The sequence below is a fragment of the Mus musculus genome, chromosome 1 (genome assembly GCF_000001635.26).
Source record: "Mus musculus strain C57BL/6J chromosome 1, GRCm38.p6 C57BL/6J".
NCBI lineage: Eukaryota > Metazoa > Chordata > Mammalia > Rodentia > Muridae > Mus > Mus musculus.
The window spans coordinates 74,915,411-74,941,007 of NC_000067.6; the positions used below are offsets into that span (position 1 = coordinate 74,915,411).

The window sequence follows — 25,597 nt, forward strand, 5'->3', positions numbered from 1 at the left end:
AAATGTCCTCCATCTGCCCAGGCTAGCAAGTTCCCACCACAAATACCCCTGCTTGTATCCTTATATCCTTGTACTCTCCTCTCCTCTTTCTCCCTCTCCTCTCCCCTCTCCCCCCTCCCCTCCCCTCTCCCTCCTCTCTCTCTCTCTCTCTCTCTCTCTCTCTCTCTCTCTCTCTCTCTCTCTCTCTCTCTCTCTCTCTCTCTTTCCCAGCACCCACCAGTCAGGGTGGACCTTGGCCCACTCTCTACCTTCTTTTATACTCATTAGTCAACCAGAACAGAAAGTTCGTAAGCAGACATTCACTAAGAAAGCTACCCGTATTCACACCGGGAACTCGAACAAGCCTGGCACGGAAACGGGCCGCTTGCTGGGCATGCGCTCTGGGCTCCAAAGAGAGGGCAGGATAACAGAACAATGGATAGGCTTGACAGGTCCAGGGCCTTAAACCTGGCTTCCTGTGACCTGTGAGGTGAGGTGACTGTTTTGTGGCTGACTTCCACTCACTCTCCAGCAGCGCAGCCTCTTTGCTCAGCACGCCCTCCAGTGGTAGGATCCTCTGCGGCAGCAGAAATCTGGCCCTTCATGATAACCTACACTTGCCACCATTTGACCCCAGCCCTTGGACTGCAATCTGTACGGAAGCAGCGAGGGGTGGTGCCTAGACCGCCCTGATATGCAGAAGCAACTTAAAGCCTTCTTGCTGTCTGACTAGTATAGGAAGACTTTCTGGAACTGGTACACCTGGACTTGAACCTACCTCTGCTTCTAACAGCCATGTGAGCTATGTGGCTTTGCCTGGGCTCTTAGTCCCTTGACCCTTAGGCCCTGTCTTTTTAACAGGAGAGGTCTTTCTTACCAGACCACTGTACAGATCAAGAATTGAAAGCTGCCCCCACTTCTCTCCATCCTCCCCTCTTCCCTCCATGTCCCAGGACAGGGCTGGAATCTTTCCCTCTTTCTCCCCACTTTCTTTCTCCTCTCGCTCCTTCTCTGTCTCTATCCCCTTCTCCAGGTTCCCTTCCCATCCCACCAATAAACCTTTTAAAAAAATTGAAAGCTAGAAAAACATAGTGCCTGGGTCTGTAGCATTCAGATCCTGGGTCTGATATAGCTGTGACCAGGTTCCAAGAATTGCATCCTGCCCAGAGCCTCGCTGCAGCCAATCACATCTCCTGAGTGCTGTGGACAATCACAGTCTCCTCCCAGCCTTCTTACCCTGTCAGTGAGACCTGCCCGGAGACCACATGTGGGTTTCCCAGGAAGACCCAGGAAATGGCTCTTCCCTGGGACTCTTGGCCTTTAGGGCTCTGTCCCCAGACCCCTGTAGCATCCTCCTTTCTGCATAGCCATACCAGTCCAAGGGCACCAGCCCACAGTTCTTCAGTACGAGGAGTACCACTGAGGGCAGGGCATTGTGTGGCGCTGCTCCAAAATTGAAGTCCAGCTTCAGAGGAGTGAAGATGGGGGGTGTACGGCTCATGCTGTGTGAAGTGGAGAAACGGCTCAGTGCAGGAGCTGGAGACAACTCAGGACTCTAACCTTGGGTGCCCATCCCCAGGCACAAAGTGAAAGATGCGGAACTCAGGGTGAGTGAGATAACATCAATCCTTGTCTTCCTCTAAGAATTTTGAGAGACCCTCCCCCCGCCCGACTCAGCTTCTTGGGAAAGGCCTGGTGTTGGGGTGTCAGTAGGTGGTTTGTGAGCCTCCCGTGTTGCCCTGGCCCCAAACCTAGCTTACCTGTGCCGAGTGGGCACCTTGTAGGTGAGCTCCTTGGCAGTTGGGTCACGTGCCAAGTAACTATTGAGGGTGTCCAGGGAGAAGAGGTGCCACAGGTGCTTGCGAGTGATGCCCTCGGTGCTACCCATGGAGCAGATATCCAGGACGGAGAGTAAAGGATATGCAGCTGCCAGGGACACGTGGCACAGGGCTTTCTTTTTGCCATCCATGCTGTTGGTGGGAGGGGCTGTTGGGAGAGCAGAGAGCTCAGCTCCCGTGGGGTTAGGTGCAGAGCCCTGCTCACAAACAGTGGCTCAGCTTCAATCTTGAGCATATTTCCAATGGCAGCCAGCTCTTGTCTAAGACTTTCTATGTGCTGGGCACTGTCCTGTCTTAACGTAGATCCTGGCATTTAACTTACATCACTCTTTTCAAACTCATTGCAATGTAACATGATTCATAGACTGTAAAAACTGCTCCTTAACACACACAATTCAATAGGCCTTATATATTCACAGACACATGGGACCACCAATGCTAATTTTAGAAAGTTTCCATTGTCTCCCTCCCCAAAACTCACTAACTAGTTAACGCTCCCCCATCTACCGATCCCCCACTGCCAGCGATCATTAATCTATTCTCCACCTGTGTATTTTATCTTTTCTGAGTGTTTCAGACACTCGGTTGCTCGGCTTTTTCTGACTGGCTTCTTTCACTTAGCGTCTTGCTTTCAATATCCATCACTATGGTGGCATATGCTATTCATTTGTGTGTGTGTGTGTGTGTGTGTGTGTGTGTGTGTGTGTGTGTGTGGCCTGTAGTCTGTGACCATCCCCCTTTCATTGGTGGAGAAGCTGAGGCATGTTTAGGTGAAACAGCTAGCTAGTCCCACACGGCCGGTAAGTGTGGGAGAGTCCGACTCAATCCCAACATTGGCACGGGAGAAAGGCGGCGACTCCATCGCGTGGAGGCGAGAGCTAAAGCTTCACTGAGGATTTGCCTGTGACTATGACAGCACATTCGCTAACTCTCATGTCCCCACAGCTCAGGGACACGTATGTAGACATCACGTGGACAGACATAGTCACACCCATCAGATCCTGAAGGCACAGGCCACCCTGCTCTCACTGACTGTCAGCTTGTCTAGAAGTTAGCGTGCCTCTGGCTCTGTATCTCACAATTCACCTCCTCCCATCTCCCCATCCTGGCACTGACTCTATACCGAGAGCCCACGGACCTCTCTGGGACAGGAGACAGTAGCTAATGGTCCAGGAATATTGGGAACGGACTTTTGGACGGGCAGTCAGGTAGATGGTATCCTGGGAATGAGGCGGCATGGTCCCTTCCGAGTGGTCGAATTCTAGAGCTGGGATGGGGGTGAGGGAGATGGTAATGCATGGGTCATCAGTGGTATCTGGACAGAGGTGCCCTCCTCGGGTAAACCCTCCTCCCCAGGTCACCACAGCACTCCCTGATGGCAGAGCAGGCTGGGGCAGAAAGAGCCGTGCCTCTCGAGGTCACCAGCATTTGCCACAGTTTAAAAGTGGAAATGCTAGGTTTTTCAGCTGTCTTGCCTGACCCATAGTATGTATGGGCCATCTATCTTAAGCACAGACAGACAGACAGACAGACAGACAGACAGACAGACAGACAGACACATGCACACACCCCTCCCTGGCCCCAGCCCCAGCCCAGGCCTCAGTACCACAGGGGTCACTGTGGAGGCCCTTGGGCCTGTGCTGCTCCAGGACCAGGCGGTAATAGAGGGTGCAGTTGCCGTCATTCAAGAGCACCAAAGGCTTGACTTCCTGGCTGTTCACCAGTACGTTCCCGAAGTCCAGCTCCACTGGCTTTGCCTGAGATCACAGCCAACTAGCTTCTGGGGGTGCCCCCAACCCCTAATCTTCCAACCATCCCCCAAGGAGAAGCAGATCTGAGGTGGGGTGCAAGGATCCGTATCTTGTCCTCTACCTTGTTGCCTGCCTTCTTAGGGCTGGGCACAACTTTCCCTCCCTCCTGGGTCCTGGCTCCTCCCCCAACAGGGCTTCTACTCACAGAGAGGCATCCAGTAACACCCATGCCCACCAGCCGAATCCTGTAGTGCACAGTGGCTTGGGGTTTGGTCTTTTGTGACTGTCTGGCTTCCCAGACCCAGATCCCCACTCGGAACAGGTACTTGATCTCCTCCAGAGGGCTGAAGATCCACGTTAGTGTCTGGGGTCACAGAGACGGCTCATTCTTGCATGCATGTGTCCAGGACACCCACTCCTGGCTGGGGGAGGTCCTGTTACAAATGCTTGCACCACGTTTGCACTTGCCTACTTATGCCACTTGGCACACATCCTATCATCTCATCTCCAGAAGCCCCTCCATCCTACAGCTCCATGACAGGGACATGGTGGCATTTTCCAGACTCATTATGATGGAAACTGGAGCCTCAGAAAAGTGAACTATCTGGACCAGGGTCAGAAACCTGGTGTCCAGAGGCTGGGCCCCAGGACTCAAGTGGGTTTGTTTCCTACATCTGAATTTCCTAGGCTCCTATTTCCCATCCCTGGGTAAGTATGGATACCATGGGGCTGGTGAGATGGCTCAGCAGGTAAGAGCACCCAACTGCTCTTCCGAAGGTCCTGAGTTCAAATCCCAGCAACCACATGGTGGCTCACAACCATCTGTAACGAGATCTGACTCCCTCTTCTGGTGTGTCTGAAGACAGCTACAGTGTACTTACATATAATAAATATAAATAAATCTTTTTTTAAAAAAAGTATGGATACCATGTTTTGGTAGTTACTGCTCTGCATCTGACCTACCTCAGAATAGGAGACAGCATCTGTTATTTTAGTGACAGTTTGGGTCCCCCTTTTGTATTAACCTGGAACCAGGTGTCTCCTTTCTCACCCCTTCCTAAGAGAGTCACCCATTTGGCCCATACCCAGCTGACTCAAACTACCTGCCAGCAATCTTGTTGCTTGGATAACATGAATGATGAAGTTTAGACATGCCCTGGGCACTGGCATCACTAATGTTGCCTCCAGTCCCAACTCTGCACCTCTGGTCTTGATCTTTTTAATATTCTTCCCCCTAAGCCTCAATTTCCTGTAAGTTGTGGGTAAGGAAGGTTTGACTAAAGCCCACTTGCAGGCTAGGGGAGGTGACTAGAGATTGCTCAGGCAGGTGTGCGTTACAGGCCACAGGACTAGTAAGACAGGTAAAGGTGACAGGTACCCTCCTTGACAATGGGCCCAGGCACTCACGAGGTTCTCGTTAGGGTGGATGGTACCCTTGGACGGCTGGACGGCCAGCACCTTTTGGTGCTCTTGTGAGACTCTCCACTCAAACTGCAGGGGCAGCCGTGAGGGGTTGTGAAAGGTGAAGTTGCTGGTGGAGGAACAGCCCACCCAGGTAGGCTTGAAGTAGATGCTTTTGTGGGTGTCCAGCTTCAGATCCAGGGGCTCCTCTCTGCTCTGCATGCTCACTTCCTGAGCCAGAGGAAGGAAGGACAATGCCATGACCTCTTGGCTTTCCCTTCGGTTTTTTTTTTTTTTTTTTTTTTTTTTTTTAACTATCCGTGCTGATTTTCACATGAGAGGAGACAGCCAAAGCTGTCTTCCAGACTGAACATAACAGCTTCTCTCAAAAGCAGATTCAAAAGAACCCAGAGCTAGGTGTGGTGGAAATTAGAGTAGGTGAGGCAGGAGGATTGCCTAGAGTCTAAGAACAGTCTGGGCTATATAGTGATATATTGCCTTTTTTTGTTGTTTGGTTTGATTTTTCAAGACAGGAGTTTCCCTGTGTAGCCCTGGCTACTCTGAAACTCACTACCCAGACCAGGCTGGCCTCGAACTCACAGGGATCACCTGCCTCTGTCTTCTGAGTATGCCACCACTGCCTGGTAGATTTGTTGTCTTAAAATCACAAACAAACATTGAACCCTCAGGGACCAAGAAAGGATGTATCAGTTTTTCATGGGGTCAGATATGGGTCTAACCATCCATTCCTGCCCCTGGGCTGACTGCAAACACCCCTCTACTCCCTTCAGATATAAGTCTGGGATCTTTGCAGCTTTTTTCCAGCCCTGAACTCCGCGGAGCAGACAACTCACTGGGAAGTAGCTGAGTCGCCAGGGGTGGAGCCCAGAGCTCCCTCCCTCCCATTCCTCCTCATTAAAGAAATGCCCCCCACTCCCATCCCACCATATGTTGGCACAGACCCTAAAAATGTGGTTTTGAAAAAAAAGTGACAAATTGTGGTGGCCTGAAGACCCAGTAAAGGCCCAGTTCCTCTACCCCTGCCTCCTACCTTGAGGTACTGGGGATAAAAGTTGAAGTTCAGGTAGAAAATGTGCTGCCTCCATGAGGTGCCCTTGGGGTATGTGCTTATAAGGAAGACCTGGTGGGCTCCAGGACCGATGAGGCCAGAGGAGGGCCTCAGGGTGATGTCCGAGCTGCTATTGGGGGCCAGGCTGAAGGTCATGAGCATGGAGCCTTTGTTGACCAAAAACAGGCTTCTGTAGGAGGGTTTTCCAGGAGACACTGCTGGGAACGTCTGGGAGGTGGGGAGAATAAGAGGGAAAGGCGTCCTTCCTCAGTTCTCCGTCCCTAGATACACATTTGGGGCCCACCCAGGTTTGGATGATGCTGTCTCCAAGGAGAGCCAAGATCTCTGCATACGGCACAGCCAGCAAAGAATTCCTGGAGATTAAGGGCAGCCGCAGCCTACCACTAAAGAATACTTCTGTCCCCCAAAGACCTTCAGACATAGGGATGTGGTGGTCCCAGGTCCCAGGAAAAGCCAGGCCTCTGGAGGTCTGTCCTTGAGGTTAGAGGTGAAGTTAGTTTTTAGCAGAGTCTTCCAGTTACTCTTTAGGGAGTCAGCCATCCTGGGTCAGAAGTCTAGCGTCATTCCATCTTTCTAGATGATTGTCACTCAGATGTCAGAGGGGGCCAGCCCCAATAGTCCCAGCTTCTAAACACTTCTTGGCCATTTTGGATTTGGCCAGAACTAGGCTAAAAACTAAACAGGCTACACAACGCAAGGCCTATAACCCCTGGTCCAAGTTCCCAACCAGTTGTACCAACAAGTTTATGTGACTCAGTGCAGAAGCAGCACAGGCTGCCACTGGTCACACAGAAGGGAGCTGCCAAGGGCCCAAGGACATTAGTGCAGGCACTCAGAGTGTCAGGGGGAGCTTTATTTTAAGGAGGGGTGGCCTTGGGATGCATATCAAGGCAGCATAGACTTGGGATGAGAGAGTGGAAGTGCAAGCCACTGTTCTAAAGTGATACCTTCCCAACAACAAAACATGAAAACTTGACCATAGTGGTAGAACCTGGGAAGGAAAAGCAGAATTGGATTCTGGGGGCTTGGCCCCAGGCCATGCACTCTTTAGCCCTGTGCTATCCTACCTCCCAAGACAGACAAGACCTTCAAGGACCTAGGGAAGAGGTTTGGGAGTTCTGACCCTCAAAAGAGTGACGGGGCTCATGCTTTGGGCTAGTTCATCCCCAAAGTCCAGCCTAGGCTTGGGAGCCAGCAGGCACCCAGTGAGCAAGACCAATGAAGGCGTTGGAGAGTATAGTTCCCAGGTGGAGAGGGTAGGGCTGGTACCCAGACTCTAGGCTGTTCTTGTGCAGGGAGACACATGATCCACAAACAAGCTATTCACTGGCCTAAATCCCCAGGATGGCCAGAAAGGACATGGGGATGTATTACTGAGGCCATTAGAAAGAGAACAAGGAAGCGCAGGCTGGGGTCTCTCCCTCATCTTGCTCTGGCGATGGTTGGGGCCGTGCTCACCTGGGGTGAATCCAGGGAATAGTGTGGGATGTGGTGTTCTAAGGCAGGGGAATAGCTGTGACCTCGAGCCCGAACCTTCAGACACCATGACGGGACCACTGTGCAGTCCTCTTCAATATTGCTGTAGCACTGAAGGACCTGCAGAGGACAGCTCACGAGGAAACTCAGAGTCCAGGGACTGACCCTAGAAGACAGTCACCCTGCCCCTCCCTAGCCCTGTGCTGGAGGTATCCTATATTGAGCATTAGAAAGGAGGATTTGATGGAGACTGCCTAGGACGGACGTACAAAATCCCTTCTGCTGTTACTGGAACCTCTGTATGGAGGAGAGTGGGGTAGGTAGCTAAAGCAGGTTTGTTCTACAGGAATGAACCCAGAACAGTGCTGGCCAATGGAAATATAACATGAGCCACAGACTCTGGCTGAAAATGCAATTTTAAATGTTTCAGTGGCCACATTCTTTAAAGAATGAAATATCAATCATCTATTTTATTTGACTCAATAGTTCCAGACTCCAGTCACTTCAGCATGCAATCACTGGAGAGGCTATTAGTGAGATGTTTTACACTATTTCCATAGTCAGCCTTTGAAATTTGGGTGTATTTTATACTCACAGCACATTTTCTCTACTTGGACCACTGTATTTCAGGTGCTCACTGGTCACATATGACTGGCCGGTGCCTGCCTGCCTGCCTTATGGATCAGCACAGGTCTAGAACCCACAATCTGCTGTACTCAGAACTGGCCAGCAGAAGTTAGCATCACATTCCTACCTGTCTCCCATAGCCCTGCTAATATATGAGAATGGGACAGTCAAAGATTCTACTCTGAGTAGAATCTATGTCTGAGTGGACATAGTGGCATATATCATGGTCTACGTAGGGAGTTCCAGGCTACACAGTGAGACCCTGTCTTGAAAGAAAGGAAAGCAAGAAAGCAAGCAAGAAGGGAAGAAAGAAAGAAAGAAAGAAAGAAAGAAAGAAAGAAAGAAAGAAAGAAGAGAAAGAAGAGAAAGAAAGAGGGGGAGGGAGGAGGAAGAGAGAGAGAGAGAGAGAGAGAGAGAGAGAGAACACCAAGAGTATAGTTAAGTTGGTAGAGTTCTTGCCTAATATACATCAAGCCCTAGGTTTGGACCTTAGCACCAAATTAATTGAGGGTGGCAGTCCATCCCTGCGATTTCAGTACTCAGGAAATGAAGGCATAAAGACCAGGAGTTCAAGTTTGTCCTTGGCTATGCAACAAATTCAAAACTAGCATACACTAGACAAGAACTTCTCTAAACAAAACAAAACCAAAACCCCACAACCATGCTTTGAGCAGCAAGTTGTGAGTTTGTATCTGTAGTCTCAGAAATGGGAGGCTGAAGCAAGGAGATTGCAAGGAGTTGAGGCCAACCCTGGCTGTATAGTGAAAGAAACCCTGTCTTGAAAAGCAAAACAAAACAAAACAAAAACAAAAACAAAAACAAATACAGAAAACAAAAAAACCCTACAAACTACAAAATAAAAACAATGTTTTTGCTTTGGGTACCTTCTTTAAGGCCTAGTGACCAGGGACCCCTACCTGACACCCCCCAGAGGGCTCCTCCCTAGGCACTAAGTTTTTCCAAAGGGTTTGATCCCAGCTGAGTTCTTCCCTGGGGGGAGGCAAGGGGGAAGACCACACAGAAGTGAGACTCAGGAGAGCCAAGTCAGACCATGAGCCTGGGAGGATAAAACCAGAAGAGGGCACTGTCCAGCCAAAGAAAAAATAGAAGCAGTTAGGAAATGCCCTTCAGCCACGGGTCATCCTTGTGGCCAGACTCTGCCCTTCAGGCTCTAGGGAGAGACTTAGCTTCCACAGTTGTTTCAGTCTGTATGCACACACCTTATAAACGGCGAAGGCTTCTAGCTCCACAGCATAGAGGCAGTTGGGAGAGGACGGCTGGAAGTACAGGCGCAGGGCTATGGACTTGAGTGGGGGCACGTCACTAGTGACTGGGGTCACCCAGAAAGGGCAGTCAGATCTGCCAGTCCAGACCACGGTGATCTTGCCTTTGGTATAGTTCCTCAGGCATAAAGGAACAGGGTTGGGGGCTTCAGGCCCAGGACAGGCACCAAAGTCCACATCAATGGGCTCTAGACAGACAGCTGGGGGAAAGATGGCCAGGTCCCTGGTGCCGTCAAAAAAGTACTCCGTCATGGGAGGGATATTGGGGTACTTTTGGTCTGGCAGGTCCTCCAGTTCCTGCATAGGGAGAGACTGGGACAGGGTTCAAATGTCATTCTTCTTGCTGCTGACTCTCTTCGGCTCCCTCCTCTCAAGTGCTTCAAGTGTTCCATGCGGGTCATCCCCAGCTACAGTAGTGTAGGGCACGGGCCTACTCAGTGACTTGCAAGGGAGGGTCGGGGATCCTGGAGAGATCAGCCCGCCTGTGTGGGGCTGGGATGTCTGGCATCTCACATACCTCAATGGGCAATATGAGGGCCCCATCCTCGTCCCGTTCCAGCTTTTTCTCCTTTAGCATGGCAGCCAGAATGTCAGGAGGGTAGAGGGTCAGGCCCCGAGCCAGGTGTGTTCGGTACCAAGTGAGGTGCTGAGGTGTCAGGATGGCTGGCTTGATGCTGTCTGAATGGCAGGTCCCAATCAGGTCCAGAAACAGTGGGTCCTGTGACATTTGTCCATGCAAGACAGAACCCAGGGTAGGTGGTGAGGCAAGAGGAAGTGGGGGGCTGGACAGAGGAGAGTTAGGGAGCAGAGGCTGAAGGATGGTGGTCAGGGCAACATCCTGAGAGCTGCCTGCTAGCTGAGCAGAAAGTTGTGGTATCCCAGGGCAAGTCAAGGGGAGAGCAGCCTGGACCTGTAGCTAGGATGCTCAGCTATTGCTTGCTCTTCTTGCACTACCCATGATTCCCAGGCATTCTCCTGCTGACTGGTGACAAACAGAAGCCTATCATACCCGGCATTTAGCCCCACCCTGCCAGTGTAGAATGGCAGAAAACCACATCTGCTTTGTCTCTTTGCTCCAAGGCCTCCCAGAGCCCATGCTGCACTTATGAGAACCGGGCAAAAGAGCCTTTTCCCCAGGTAGAGGGGTTAAGCCCAGAGCCCAGTTGATGGGGGATCCTAGGCTACATTCCAGCCTCCATTTTTGTTGCCATGTCCAGGTACTGTACATCACATGCCCATGGGGGCTGGGCTTGGGTTCTAGCTTCAGAGGTCTCGCCTCCTGCGCATGCCCGAGTGAGGTGACGTCACTGACTGGCAGCAGTGACATCAGAAGCAGCAGAGCCAATGGCCCGAGGGCAGTGGGGGAGAACTTGGCACACCCACCCGGACCAGTGAGCTTTTCATGCACCCTGGTCATGCTCTGTCCCTAAACCATGGCAGAGGCTCTACAGGGGCAGATGACCCAGTCAGATCCCTTAGAGGTTCCGCAAGGAGGAGGGTGCCCACCAAGCCTTGCCTTCATCTCCTAGTCTCAGGGCCTCCTCCCCACATCTTGGTCCCTTCTCCATCACTCACCTGGTGATGGATGAGACAAGCCACCCTCCGGAAACTGATGATAGGGTGAGTGGGCTGGTAGGCACAGTGCAGGGTCATACGAGTCTTGCCTGCCAGGGTTCCAAAGGCAGGCCTGATGCTGAAGACACTCTCCTGGCAGTCAATATCAAACTGGAAGTGAGCCTGGCAGTCTGACTGGTTCTCAATCCACAGAGTCTGTTCCCGGCGTTCCCCGAGCTTGACCCAGTGGAAGTTGACACAGGAGTGCTGCAGCACTGCATCGGGACCTAGGCAGAGGAAAGGGGTCCCTGTGAGAGATCCTTGCCCTTTGGGTGGGCTGGAGGGTGCCAGCCTCAAAAGATATCTCATAGGAAGTCCCACCGCTTGGATGGAGTGCTCCCTGGAGCCCTGCAAAACTCAGTTCCATCATTACTGTATGGAAAGATGGGATCACCAGGTATCCACAGTGCTTTCCCACAATGGCCACCAGGGGACAGCAGACACCCAGGCCCAGGGACCAGGAGTGGACAAAGCGCTCAAGGGAATGACTCCCTAGTGGGACACTCGAGTTCTGGGGAGCGTGACATCCTGGGACGACCATTACCTCTACAGAAACCAACAACCTGGAGCAAAGTTTTGGTGGCACAGCCAGAAGGTATGATGGAGAAGTAGTCGATGGCTCTGCTGTCCAAAGTCTTGGGGTGAAAGAACAGTGACAGGCATTTCTTCTCCCCCGGGGGCACAATGCCTTGGCTTGTGGAACATGAGAAGCTCGGGTCTTTGGTCAGCACGTGTTCGGCCATTTCTATCTTGAAGGGGGCGTTAACCTGTAGAGCCAGGGGTTAGGGGAAGGAAAGGTTCTAGTCCCAGATTTGGGCGGCCTGTGCATCATACTGAGGAAGCCACATGAGGGATCAGGGACAGGTGGTATCCAGGCTGGCCACGCGTGTGTCCCATCTCAAGGCTGCCCAGAGCGGGGGGTGGGGGGGGCGAGGGGCGGGGCGGACATCTTTTACTTCTCCCAAAGGTAGTATGAGAGCTAGCCTAAGGCCTGGGGGTCAGAACACTCAGTGGGCTACAGGACACATGAACCCTGGGAATGGGGAGGAAGGGGGAGTATACCCAGGCTTGGGGTCCCTGAGCCTTGCCCATTCCCATTTGCTTATCCTTTCCCAGTGCATGCACACCGCAGATGGGTTATACAGCCTGATTTGCCGCTCTGCGACGGAGCCCACGGAGACATAGCCGAAGTGTACCACCTTCTGGAAGCCTTCCTGATCCTGGTCCTCTAGCCCCTTGTGCTTTATGCTCACCAGCAGCTGTGCACATTTAGCTGGGGCAGAGAAGGGGGACTGTCTTAGGGAGAACCTATCAGGGCCTCTATAGCCCCAGCTGAACAGTCCCTACAAGACCGTGTATCGTGTGTCCCCACCCCTGCCTCTACCACTGGGAGGGATAGTCTGTGATTTATAGAAGATAAAGCCTAGGGCTGGTGGAAGAGTGATAGGCAGGTGGGGACCTGTGGGGGGTGGGGGCCCTGAGATCTAAAGCTCAGGGAGGGCTGAGGAGGGTCTCTGGTGGGAGGGCAGGCTTACCTGCAGCCTGTATGTTAATGCTGTTCTTCTGTTTGTTTCCCTTTCCGTACCAGCACAATGCCTCAACTTCATGGATGACAGCTATGAGGGGCTCAAAGGTCACTTTGATCTTACAACCCAGGCCTGGCTCCAGTAACCCCGTAGTGGGTAGTATCTGAAATGGGGCTGGGACTTCCCAGGTGAAGAAGGTGGGCAGGTCCCTAAGAGTGAGGGAGTAGGTCAGGTCTTGGGGTTCTGCTGGCAGGAGCCTGTCTCCCCTGCTCACTACAGTTCTCCTCCCCCCTCCCCCACCCCCGGGGACTGCTCTCTCTACTTCAGGACCTTCTCACCCCACATTGTTCAGACAGAACCAAGTCTCCACTGTGTCCCCAAGGGCACACATGGGCAGTTGCAGAGATGATGGGCAGTCTAGCTTGTAGCAAGGCAAGGTGGCCTTCAGGGTCACACAGAACACCCCCTCTTCTTTTTCAAACCACAACTGGTCTGTGTATTCCTTCTGCAGGACAGGAGGTAGAGGAAGAGACAGTTACCAGTGAGTGGTGTTCAGGTAAGAGTCAGGACATTCCACTTCTGCTAAGCCACCCCTCCAATGAATCCCTAGCAGGAAGACTGACCATATCAGAATTTCATGAATGCTTATGGCCCCTGAGGGGAAAAAAGCCACTTTTGTGGGAAACAAGGAATTCTGAGGAGCCAGATTCAACAGCATACCCCTGTGATTGCAGCTGCTCAAGAACCTGAGGCAGGAGGATTCCCTTGAGCCTAGAAGTTCCAGGATAACCTGGGCATCGTGAGGCTATAACTCAATATAATGAGCTTCAAAGACAGAAAGTTTTACAAGAAACATTCTGAGGAACCTTGCAGAGAGTAAGTGCCTAACGAATCAAGAGCTTTCTGGTGATAATTACAGCCCTTCTGACCCCATGCCCAATAGGAAACAGCCTTTTATTGAACAAGATCAAGGGAGGGTCTTCCTAAGCTGTAGATTTTTTTTTTAATTTATTTTTTGTTTGTTTGTTTGGTTATTTTTCTGAGACAGGATCTCACTTTGTAGCCTTGACTACAAACCAGGATGCAGTTATGCAGACCAGGATGGCATTAAACTCAGAGAGATCAGCTTGCTTCTGCTTCCCAAACACAGGATGTACCGGTGTGTGTGGAAATCCCCGCTGTTCAAACCGTCCTCCCATTCTGAGGTCTCGGATCTTTTGCCCTCCCCCACACTGCATTGCTTGTTGGGCTGACCTTACCGCTTCTAGAGGTCGGAAGACAATGGGAAGTGTGAGCGTTATGCCTGGGCTCAGGAAGATGGGCTGTGGAATGATAGTGAAGAAGAACTTGGTCTTGGGAGGCCTGCAGAGAAGAGCCAGGTGGTAAGAACGTCTGAGCCAGGATCAGAACCACCAGAGGAAGCCGGAGGATGGAAGTCACTCTTTAAGGGGTCAGATTGTAAGGGGACCTATGTCTTCCTTCTCCTTGTAATTTTATTTTTTGAGACACGGTCTCATGTGACCCAGGCTGGCCTTGAACTCCATATATAGCCAAATGTGACCTCTGCCTTCTAATCTGAATCTACCTCCCTAGTGCTGGGATTACAGGCATGGTCCACTGCATCCAGTTTTCACAGTGTTGGAGATCAAATACAGGTTTTTACATGCTAGGCAGTCTACCAAATAGACTATCCTCAGGTCCTTTGCCATTATACACACATGTATATATACACATATACACATATTCATATACACAGTTCCTTTGTTTGCTTAGAGACAGGGTCTCATATAGCACAGGCTGGCCTCAAACTTGCTGCATGAAGCCTTGAACTCCTTCTGATTCCCCAAGCATGTGCCACCACGCCTGGTTCCCTGCTCCTTCACTCCTACAGTTATTCACAGCAAGACTCCTGTCTCTGCTGAAGATGATGATCATGGAGAGAGCCAGGCGTGGACAATGATGTGGACAATGACTGCACCAATGGCCTGGTGAGTGTGGGTGGAACAAACACCATAGAAAATGCAACATACAAAACCAACCCAAAAATTAGTCAATCAACTTTATGGTCACGCCACCCGAAAACCATTGAAGAAATGGAAAAGGGTAGGCAAGAATGTTCCATAAAGGAAACACTGGAACAGGTGGGTCGTAGCAAATACTGCCTAGCACTGGAGGAAAGACATTCCAGTCTTTCCTCTTCAAGATAACACAGAAACACTCCCTAACACTGTCTTTGTAACAACTATATATTATTACCAAAACCTATCAGAGGCAGAACAAAAACTAGACTAAACTTAGTCAGAAACAAGTATTAGGAGGAGAGGGGGAAGAGGAGGAAGAGGAGGGAGAGGAGGAGGGGGAAAAGGAGGGGAAGGAGGAGTCGGAGTCAGAAAAAGAATATAACAATGTTGGAATTATCCTGATATTCATGATTAGTCTAATTCAGAAAGTCAGTTCATATAATTTACCATATGAACAAAATAGGGAAAAGACAAAACAAATGATACCTCAATTCAAAAATGTTAGGGACTGGAGAGATGATTCACTAGTTGAGGTCATTTGCTGCTCCTTCAGAGGATCCAAGTTTGGTTCCTAGCACCCACATGGTAGCTCACAACTGCCTGTAACTTCACCTCTAGGAGATACAACACCCCCCCCCCCGACCTTTCTGGACTCAAGGTCACCCACATACATTACATATGCATGTATGTATATACACAGAGGCATACACACACATGCAGATAAATAAAAATAAGTCTTAAAAAAACGTTTGAAAATATTGGAAAACCTAGCCAATCATGGTGGCTCATATTTGTAATTCCATCACCTGAGAGTCTGAGATAAGAGGACTGCTACAAGTTCTTGGCCAGGCAGGCCTATATTATAAGATCCTATCTCAAAACAAACAAAAAAGTCAACAATCTTCAAAAAAAAAAAAACCCTATCAACCAACAAATGATGACAACAACTTTAAAGCACATCACATATACCTGGGCACAGTGACACATACCTATCATGCCAGCACTTGAGAACCAGATGTAGAGCGACTCGGTACTGTAATGTGTCATTTCCCAAGTTCATTCATTTGTGTGTGCAGCCAAATCCTAATGTCGCGCACCAAAAATTGGCTATATGTGTATTGAGCTGAGTTTAAGATTTTGTCAAAGTTCAAGGGGATAAGAGCAATGAGTAATCTTGAGAAGATGGAGGACTTACATGATCAAGCTTACTTCAGACTTGACTACTTAACCCCAGGATTCTACTGGTAGACCTGGAGCACAGATCATATTCCAGCTAGAGATCTACACAGTTCGGCAGTCAGTATCATAGGGGAGAGCATCCACTGGAGCACACCAGTGCCAAGAATGGGGCTGAGAAAACGGCACATTCAGCTGAGGAAATATATCATCAGGCCATTCACAAAAAGCAATTACATATACATAAAAGAACATTTTGAAAGGTTCTTTAGAAAAACAGGAATACTGGAGGTGTGTATACAGAGAGACAATTTGTGTTTAAAAAGAAAAGGTTACAAAAAAAGCAAATCATATTCTTTCCTTTAAAGTCCATAAGGTAAATTGGACTGGATTGCTAAAAAGATGCCAACACATGTGGCAAATTCATTTGGGAAAAGCAAGAAAGTCATTAGAACAGGAGGCAGCATAGTTGTTCTCTGCAAGTAAGAAGGCCCCACGATGTGGGCTCCGGTTAGGATTCTTCACACTGTACATGTTTTGAGTGTTCTTCTGACTTGGTGACCTTTTAAAGGTTGTTTTGTTTTCTTTTTAAGAAGAACCCACCTTGGGGGCTTGTGGGCTCAGGTGGCCCCTGGTCCCTCATTCTGGTACCTGTACTTCATCTTCTGGGTTTTCAGGGAGAGGTTTTTCAGAACCAGGGTTCTTGTGGTCTCCTTTCCCAGCTCCCAGCCTTTCCAGTGCAGCTTCTCGGCGACCTCGATGCCCCAGATCACCCTCTTTTTCACATCATTTTGCCTCCTTATGAGGCATATTTTCCTGTCCAGGGGATCTACAAGCTGTTCAGGTGGCATAAAAGGAGAAGAAGTCGAGACTTAGGAAACAGACCAAGATCTCGCAGCTTCATCCTGCTTTTAGCACTTATGGGGTGATGAAAGTCCCTCACCCTTGGGCATGGCATTGCAGGATATATGATCACAATGTGAACCCCAAGATTGTGTTGTTTATTGGACAAACCTATTTCTAGCTGTGGTGTGGCTCAGCCTTAGCACACACCTTTAATTCCCCTGGCTGGAATACAGACGCGGCCTTAGTACATATCTTTAATCCCAAACAATGAAGGTAAAGTTTGTAGAAGGAAGAACTCACATTTAAAAGTGCTGCCTAATTCAGTAGCAGACAAAGCGACAAATCAGAGAAAATATTTGACAGACTAGGATATGCCCAACTCTCACGAGAAGAGAGGGGAAAGAGAAGCCACTTGAGGGACAGTGTAGAAGGTGGGGACAGTTTTTTGGGAACAGTTATAGAGAGACAGGTTGCAGAGAGAGAACAAGCTAGATCCAGGTGAAGACAGGAGGAGCCAGAGAATGAGAAGGATCCAGAAGTTTAGAACAGATTGCCAGAGTTAGTTTGAGGTTAAGCAGAGCAAGCCAGGAGAAGCTGAAAGAATCCAGTTTGAATCAGTCAGTGTGGAGAGAAGTTAAAGCCAGAATAGCTGGGTTGAACCAGCCAGACAGAGATCAGAAAGAACTAGAAAGGGTGAGCTTATTCAGCAGCAAGTCTCAGAGGCTGGAGACATTCTAGGCTTAGGTTGTACAGAGGCTACAAGCTTCCAAGACGAGGCCCAGGTTAGCAGACTGAGGCAGTAAACCTTTGAGATGACAATTACCTTAGGGGGAATAAAAGTTACCTTCACAGAACCATATGGGAACCATAGTTCCCAGCACTCAGGTCTGCCCAGGGCTCCATCTAGGGAGGGTGAGTGCCAGAGTGTATATGGGAAAGTCTGTCCCCCAGACGTTCACCCTATTGTACTGTGACCATGGCCCCCACTTGGTCTTGCCACACTTGATCCACCACCCCAGCCATACCCTCACCTGGGTGGTGACACTGCTACTTCCCAGTGTGCTGGCACTCAGGCACAAATCTTCATTCACAGTGTTCATTGTACAGTCACAGTTCTCCCTGGTCCTCGTGATGTGGCATTGGTTTTTCTGGATGAGCATCTAGCAAAGCCAAAAATCCCTACCAGATCAGCAGACGAGTCTGGAGTTGAGAGGAGCAGAGGAGGAAGTGAGAAAGAGAGTTGGTAAAGAAGACTCTTCCTAGTTGAGATGGAGGAGGAGTTTGCTCTCTGTTTTGACAAGTGCTATTGCTATGAGGTGGCGCCTTGAGGCACGAGGCTGAACAAAAGGCCCAGAGCTTTGCTCAGTGGCCTAAAGTACCACTCCAGAAACCACATGGAGGAGGGATTTTGGAATAAGGCTGGTGTAGCCCTTTTCTTCCATGACTACACGTGTTTTAGTTTGCTTTCTATTGCTGTCACAGACACTATGACCAAAAGCAACTTGGAAGAGCAAAGGGTTAATCTTCTCTTACAACTCTCGGGAAAGTCAGGGCAGGAATTGAAGACAGGGACCTGGAGGCAGGAACAGTAGAGGAACACTGCTTACTGGCTTGTTCTCCACAGTCTGTTCAACTTGCTATTTGGTTGGTTTGTTTGACTTTGTTTGTTTTTAGACATAGCCTCACTAAGTAGCTTCGGCTGGACTTGAACTCTCAGAGATCCCATTGCCTCTGCCTCCCAAGTGCTGGGATTAAAGGTGTGCACCACCACACCCAGCAGTGCATCTAATTCTTTTTAATTTAAATTTTTATTTGTGCGTGCATGTGTGTGTGTGTGTGTGTGTGTGTGTGTGTATGTGTGTGTGTGTGTGTGTGTGTGTGTGTGTGTGTGTGTGTGTGTGTGTTTGCCACATGCAGGTGGTACTGGTGGAAGCCAGAGGGGGTATTTGATTCCCTGGCTCTAGAGTTAGAGGCAGTTGTGAGTCACCCAATATGTGTATGCTGAGAATGAATATCTTAAGCACTGAATTTTCTCTCCAGTCCAGCACATCTTATATTCACAGTTTATCTCAATTCAGACCACCCAGATTTCAAGTGCTCAATAGTTAAAGTTGCCTAGTAGCTACTACACTGGACAGCAAAGCTGTAATACTTATTTTTGAACTTATTTCTATATTTCACATTGTTTAGTATTTTTTTTCACTTCTTTAAGTAAGATTGTCCATATCCCAAATAGTATCAATTTGACTAACAATCCAGACAGTATTGTGAGGTTTTCAACAGATATTTTAATCCCTACAGTTGTTTATCGTTACATGTGATTTGCCTTCTTTTCCTTGTTTTTCTTTTGAGACAAGGTTTCTCTGTGTAGCCCTGGCTGTCCTGGAACTAGATCTACAGACTAGGTTAGTCTCAAACTCTGAGATCCACTTGCCTCTGTCTTCCAAGCGCTGGGATTAAAGACATGAACCATCATGATTGGCCATGACTTGCTTTTAATTTAACCTAAAACATCTCCTTCTTCAAGTTGGTGGTTAATTAAGGTCCCCATGTTATAATGTAACAATCTCATGATTACCTTTAGCAGTTTACACATTTCCCAAAGACAATCTCATTCTCTCTCCACCAGCCAGAGAAACCCTCTGTTGGCTCATTTGTTCCTAGAAGGTTCTCTAACACTGGAGGAAACCATTTCAAGTTACTGTCCTCATCCCATGCATTCCCTCACAGAGCATTTACCAAACAGGTCTGATACAGCAGGTACTTGTACAAAACAAGCTTCCTACCTCCAAATGTAAAGTGGGTGTTCAGACAGAACCCAAGAAATGCAAGCTGCGGGTGGGGAGGAGAGCTGTTACTTTTCTGTCCTTGGATAGCTTTAGGTCCTGTCCCTAGTCCCTGATCTCTCAGACATCAGGGGATTCAACAGACAGTCTGCCTTGCCTCTCTGAAAAAGTCCCCACTCAATACACCAATCTATCTCTGAAAGGCTAGAGAAGAGACAAAATAAGGTAGAAAAGTGGTCCAGCCGGGACTTAAGGCAGGAAGCATGGAGCCTTTCCGGGAACAGAGAAGGTCATTTGCAACATTTTGCTGTGAAAAAACGTGCAGTTGTGTGTGTGTGTGTGTGTGTGTGTGTGTGTGTGTGTGTGTGTGTGTGTGTGTGTGTGTTTGGGGGGGGCTTGTTTTAAACCAATTTTCTAGTTTCGGGGGTGGGGGTATTTTATCAGTTTCTTTTATTTGCCTAATTTCTGATCTTAAAATTTTACAAACGACAGGTGAAAAAACCGGGAGTAGGGGTGAGGGTAAGGAGTGGTCAAGTAGAGCTGAGGAAGGAAGCCTTAAAACGAAGGGAACAAAATGTACTTATGGGGCTTCTCAGGGTCTCCTGGCCCCCGCATCTAATTAATCTCGCCCACAACGAAAGGACTTTCTGAAGACCCGCCACGATTTCCTGTAAAAGGGGTTTTTAGTACAGATACCGTTCCTTGTTCCTCTCGCTGGCCTCCAACGTTTAGAACTCATGCAAACGCTGTGCTAACGTCTCCGTAGATACAGGACGCTCGGGACACAGCGTCTTTTGGTATCCCATGGCAACGACGGCAACCCAAAAGAGCCAAGGTTCAGAGAAAGCGAATGAGTCCGTTTCTTTTTGTTTTGTTTTTCTCTTCATTTCATTTCTTTTCCTTTATTTTCTCTCTTTTTTCTTCTTTCCTTTCCTTTTTCTTCTTTTTTCTTTAACTTTCTTTATATATTTTTTTCTTTTTGTGCTAAGAATTAAAGCTTTGATCATCACTAAGCTACACACCCAGTCAATGCCTGCTCAAATTTAATCTCCCTATGTTAAGTATTGAATCCAAGATTTTCCCTGCTGTAGTACCAACTGTGGTCTTTTTCCATTCCAGACAAGGTAAACATGGTTCCCCCAATTTTCATGGTGTCCTGGCAATTACTTTATTTGACCACCTTATTCATAGATTACTGTTGGGCTCAAAAATCATAGATTGCCTGAATGGGAGTCATTCCTAATCTCTTGAAGTAGACTGATCTAGACTCAGAGCCTCATTCCCTATGATCATGATGGTTCATTGAAAACAGCCTCTGGTTATTTCTTACTGCATAGGATTTATAAATGTGCTCCTTCTGCTGCCGAAAGAGAACACCTTTGGCATTTTCTTCCAGATATCTTTTGGTCTGAGACCAAAGAAAATTAACTTGTTTGAAGAGAGACAAAAGTTAATGTATGAAGAAATTCTTTTTTGTCTGTGCACTGGTGTGCACGCTGTGAGAAAGGTATCATTGGATGAAGGCGACGTAGAAAAAGCCAAGAATCTCAAAGTTCATTCTTCGGCAATTAAAGAGTTTTACTGCCTGAACAGTGAACCCATTCCTCCTCAGAATGAAAGGGGTGTGGTGTGGTTATAGAGGGAGAGCTCAGAGAGCTGGAAGCAAACCCAGAAAATAAACGAGCAGTTTGGAGGATTGGGGTTCACTTGTGGGAGGTAGGCGATGGACTGAGGTGACAAAGTGACCTGAGTTGGCTTGAGGGATCACATGAGCGGGGGAGGGCAGGGCTGCTGCAAGGGAGGTCCAGGAGGTCGGTTAAGTCATGCCAGCCCAACTAAGCCTGGAATTCTTTGGGGATTAAGGAACGTGGAACTCAGTGAGTGTCTCGCTGGTTTCTCAGAATCTGAAGGCTGTACTTTGAACGTGATGACGTTGATGCTATTTGGAGCTCCTGTAATGATTTCTCCCTTTTTTTGTTTTTCTTCAAGTTCTTCTTTTTTTTTTTTTAATCAGTCTGACTCAGCTGGACCTTATGGACAAAAAAAGTGGGGGGTATAAATGACAATAAGTGAATGAATGATAATGAATGTAATGGAATAATGAATGATGAAATGATGAATAGAAATGAATAAACAAAATTTTCCTTTTCATACTTATGCCAAAAAAAATTGAGAATACTTATGCAGGATTTGGGGGGGGACCTCAGAGAACCCAATAAGAAAAAACTGATGATAAAGAAGTCAGATTTTTTGAGCCATGTGTTCTTTGGTCTCCTCTCCTGAGGAACCTCTTCCCAGCATCTTTTGATTATATATTGGTGAGTTCTGGGTTAGGACAGTGGAAGGACAGTTTCTTTTGTTATCAGGTGCTGTGGTCTGCGCTTCTCTGGAATTATAACTGGCAGCTCTGAGCAGTAACTTCAGCTGATGTGAGGACTCCTAAGGAGAGGCCCCCACATACTGGACTTTGCTCAGGAAGTTGAGTACCCAGGAAGGCTTGGTTGGGTGCTGGGTGTGAGGAGAGGGAAGCAGACAATGGACTTGCCTTGGAAGTCCCCTTCTCAGTAGCTGAGATAGCTTAGAAGATGCTAGGCATTGGATCTGAGTGGTCATGTCCTCTTTAGGCCCACAGACACAAACGCCATTTGTTTCAAGGCTGTGAATGAAAGTGAATGATTCAGGAAAATTATAAGGACCAAAGTATTGGAAAAAGTAAGGATAGATGAGAGACCTGAGCTCTCTGTCTGAGGCCTGGGGCTGGGGGACAAAGCACACAGTTAGCAATTTGGGCTTTACTGCATACACAATATCCTGTTTCCTTCCTGTATCTTCCTGTATCTTCTCATCAGCTTCCCCTGGAATAGAGAAGATTTCAGACTGGAACCAGACAGGCCTGGGATTAACCTTTGTTAATTTCTGGCTGTAAGGCTTTGAAAAAGTCACGATCTCTCTGACCCTTGATTCCCTTATCTATTTGTTGTGGATAATTTCTTCTCTTTTGTTTATCTGTTGACACAGGTCCTCATTTTATAGACCAGGCTGGCCTCATACTTGAAATCCCCCTGCCCCAGCCTCTAGGGCTATAGGCCTTCAACATGAAGGCTTTATTGATTAATTTCCAAAATGCAGTGTTTCATTGATTAAGCACATGAAAAGGGATGAACGAACACATTCCCCCTCTGATCTCTATACATAAGCCGTGTAGCTTTCTGTGTTCCTTCTACCAGCCTCAGCCTCTCTGCAGTGTACTTGGGAGGGAATATCTTCTTTCCACACCTCCCTCCTCTGTTTCTTCAAGGATGGAGGCTGCTTTTGCTGTGCTGAGGTATGGAAAGCCAAAGACAGTGTACCTAAGTGCCAGGGTTGCTCTGCTGACCAGCCAGCACATCTGTCTATCCCTTGCAGATGAAAGGTCTACCCTTCCAAAACTGAAGGGCATTCGTTACATTTTTCATTGCTATGACAAAACACCTATTAGGAGCAATTTGAACGAAGAAGGATTTGTTTGGGCTTAGCCCAGCATAGTGGAGAAGGCAATGGGAGCTTGTGTCTGGGACGCCTCACATCTTGGCAGATCAGGAAGTAAAAAACAGGGCAGCTGACGTTCTTCAGTCTTCTGGGTTCCTTCTTTCTCTCCTTTTATTCCAGACCATGGAATGATGCCACATTCACAGTAAATCTTCCCTACTCTGCTAATCTCTGTGTCAACACCCTTGTATACAAGCCCAGAGGTATGTCTCTTGAAGGAATCAGTCAAGCTGACAACAGAGATTAACCATTACAGCTGTTGTACGCCAGAAGAACTCAAAGGAAAGGCTTACTCCTTGTCCAGAACCAACTTGTGGGTTTCCACCTTTCCTATGCAAGCCTCCCTCCCAGACAATTTTCTCTCTCCACCTACTCCCTAAACTACCACAGAGTAGAAATCCATGTAGGCCAAGAGTAAGGGAATGGAGAAAAAATTTACATGATATTTCATCTTCCTAGGAAATTCAAGTTCAGGTTCTGGTTCCATCTTTCTCTTTGGTTTTTGTTTGGTTGTTTGTCTGGTGGGTTGGTTGGTGGGTGGGTTGGATGGCTGGTTGGTTTTTTTGTTTTTGTTTTTGATACATGGTTTCTCTGTGTAGCCCTGGCTGTCCTGGAACTTGCTCTGTAGATCAGACTGCCTTTAAACACAGAGAGCTGTCTGGCTCTGCCTCCCAAGTGCATGTGGATTAAAGGCACGTGGCTCCATCTTTCAATAGCTGGAAAATGTGAGACAAATTGTAAAGCCTCTCTTTTTTAATATTTTTTCCAATTTTTTATTAGGTATTTTCTTCATTTACATTTCAAATGCTATCCTGAAAGTCCCCCATACCCTCCCCCCGCTCCCCTCTATTTTTTATTAGATATTTTCTTTATTTACATTTCAAATGCTATCCCAAAAGTTCCCTATACCCCACCCCGCCCTGCTCCCCTACCCACCCACTCCCACTTCTTGGCCCTGGCGTTCCCCTGTACTGGGGCATATAAAGTTTGCAATACCAAGGGACCTCTCTTCCCAATGATGGCCGACTAGGGCATCTTCTGATACATATGCAGCTAAAGACACGAGCTCTGGGGGTACTGGTTAGTTCATATTGTTGTTCCACCTATAGGGTTGCAGACCCCTTCATCTCTTTGGGTAAAGCCTCTCTTTACTCATCTGTAAAATTGAAACGAATGGGAGTTGTATTTAAAACAAAACAAAACAAAACACCTTAGCAAATGGTAAAGTATGGACATTGGATTTCTCAGACCAGACACCAGCTCCTGTGGGCCAAATCAGTGTCCTAGATCCCACATTTTGCCTGGTATTGACTCCTTAGTTCTTTGGTCATGGGATAGAGCCAGAGTATGTAGGGAGAAAACTGAGAAACCAAACTTGACAGTGTGTGGGGCTGTGGGGATGGGTCAGTGGCCAGTAATGCTATACTATACTAGTTTCAACTCAGTGCTGAGAACCAAGTTTTAGCTTACTAGCAACTGTGCACCCAGGTCTTTGTTTCAACATGAAGTCCTTCAAGTCTGAGCTCTGCACTTACTGGTCCTCCTCATTGGCAGAGGGCCCTTCACATTTCACTGTCCTTCCCTTTCTGCCCACGTGGTCTTCTCCTGGCTCTCCAGTTCTATGCTGACTTGAGGCACCAGCACCACGGACAGCTCCAGAAGTCCTGGCCACCACCCCCACCCCCTCCTCTCTCCTTTCTGCTTTCTCGCTTCTTTTCCCTAACCCCAAGTCTCCAGAGTACAAAATGAACCAATAGAGGGTACCCCTGAGAGGACAGGAGAGTGGGGTGTTTAGGAAAGAGCCTGGAGTCATCAAACTAAATATGAATTCAACCCCAGACATTCATTATTATCTACTTCAAACTTCTCCCATTTGGACTCACCATGCTGGTCACCATGCTAGACTGTTCCCTTGAACTGTGCACTTTTACCGTTAAAATATTTTCGGCAGGGTATGTTATCACAGCAACAGGAAAAGAAACTAAGACATCTGGCAACAGAGGAAACTGAACAGCTGTTTCAAAGCTTGTGAATATGAGATACAGGACTTTTAAAAAGAGGACCTGGAGAGGTGGCTTGGTGGGTAAAGAGCACTGGCTGTTCTTCCAAAAGGACTCGAGTTCAATCACGAGAACCTACCTGGTGGTTTATAATTATCTATGCCTTCAGTCCCAGGGGATCTGACACCATCTTTTGGCCTCTATACATGCAGCCCACTCATGCATACACATCCATGCATGTCAAACTTTAAAAATAAGATTTAACAAAAACAAACAACACGACAAAGAAAGAACCATTTCTGATCAAGACCCTTCCTAAAGTAAAGATACACTAACATGACAGCGGGCTTCTTTTGGATGTGAAAGACCTCCTGGACCAAGATGTCAAAAGAGCTCACTTCTGGTTTGTGCACAAGGTTCTGTCTTCATTAAAGTTTTGTTTATCATGCCAGTTTGCATTATTGGTGCTATTAACCTTGATCTCTTTGCTAAAGTGTGTCTGCCAAAATTTTTCAGTATAAACTTGCTACTTTATCTATTCCTTATTAGATTTTAATCCTGTCCACTGTTTGCTCCTTTTAAGATTAAGAGATTAAAACAGTGGGGGCATGGTGGCTCAGCAGGTAAAATGCTCACTGTGCAAGCCTGACAATGG

General features: G+C 48.0%; 1 protein-coding gene across 12 annotated transcripts in view; it reads right to left on the bottom strand.

Annotated features, from left to right (window-relative positions):
• Positions 1–20,216, bottom strand: part of Cfap65 (cilia and flagella associated protein 65) — a 33,556-nt gene extending 13,340 nt beyond the window's left edge. For 3 of the 12 annotated variants that reach the window (XR_373253.2, XR_003955586.1, XM_006495991.2), the window contains exons 1-19: positions 20,111–20,216; positions 17,660–17,828; positions 16,434–16,618; positions 13,845–13,947; positions 12,924–13,090; positions 12,595–12,794; positions 12,187–12,332; positions 11,604–11,826; positions 11,021–11,286; positions 9,963–10,163; positions 9,383–9,757; positions 7,518–7,655; positions 6,021–6,266; positions 4,976–5,200; positions 3,774–3,932; positions 3,424–3,574; positions 2,956–3,084; positions 1,740–1,965; positions 1,353–1,481 (exon numbers count right to left, since the gene is read on the bottom strand). Coding sequence is in view for 10 of the 12 variants with exons in the window: in XM_006495991.2 (XP_006496054.1) it covers positions 1,353–1,481; positions 1,740–1,965; positions 2,956–3,084; positions 3,424–3,574; positions 3,774–3,932; positions 4,976–5,200; positions 6,021–6,266; positions 7,518–7,655; positions 9,383–9,757; positions 9,963–10,163; positions 11,021–11,286; positions 11,604–11,826; positions 12,187–12,332; positions 12,595–12,794; positions 12,924–13,090; positions 13,845–13,947; positions 16,434–16,618; positions 17,660–17,788 (3,398 nt within the window). In the remaining 2 variants the exon portion in view is untranslated. Of the gene's footprint in view, positions 1–1,352; positions 1,540–1,739; positions 1,966–2,955; positions 3,085–3,423; positions 3,575–3,773; positions 3,933–4,975; positions 5,201–6,020; positions 6,267–7,517; positions 7,656–9,382; positions 9,758–9,962; positions 10,164–11,020; positions 11,287–11,603; positions 11,827–12,186; positions 12,333–12,594; positions 12,795–12,923; positions 13,091–13,844; positions 13,948–15,595; positions 15,780–15,801; positions 16,619–17,659; positions 17,829–20,110 lie in introns of those variants that run through there. The other 9 variants (XM_006495990.1, XM_030254139.1, NM_001039495.1 and 6 more) reach the window with 9 other exon arrangements.
• Between the last annotated feature and the right edge of the window lie 5,381 nt (positions 20,217–25,597).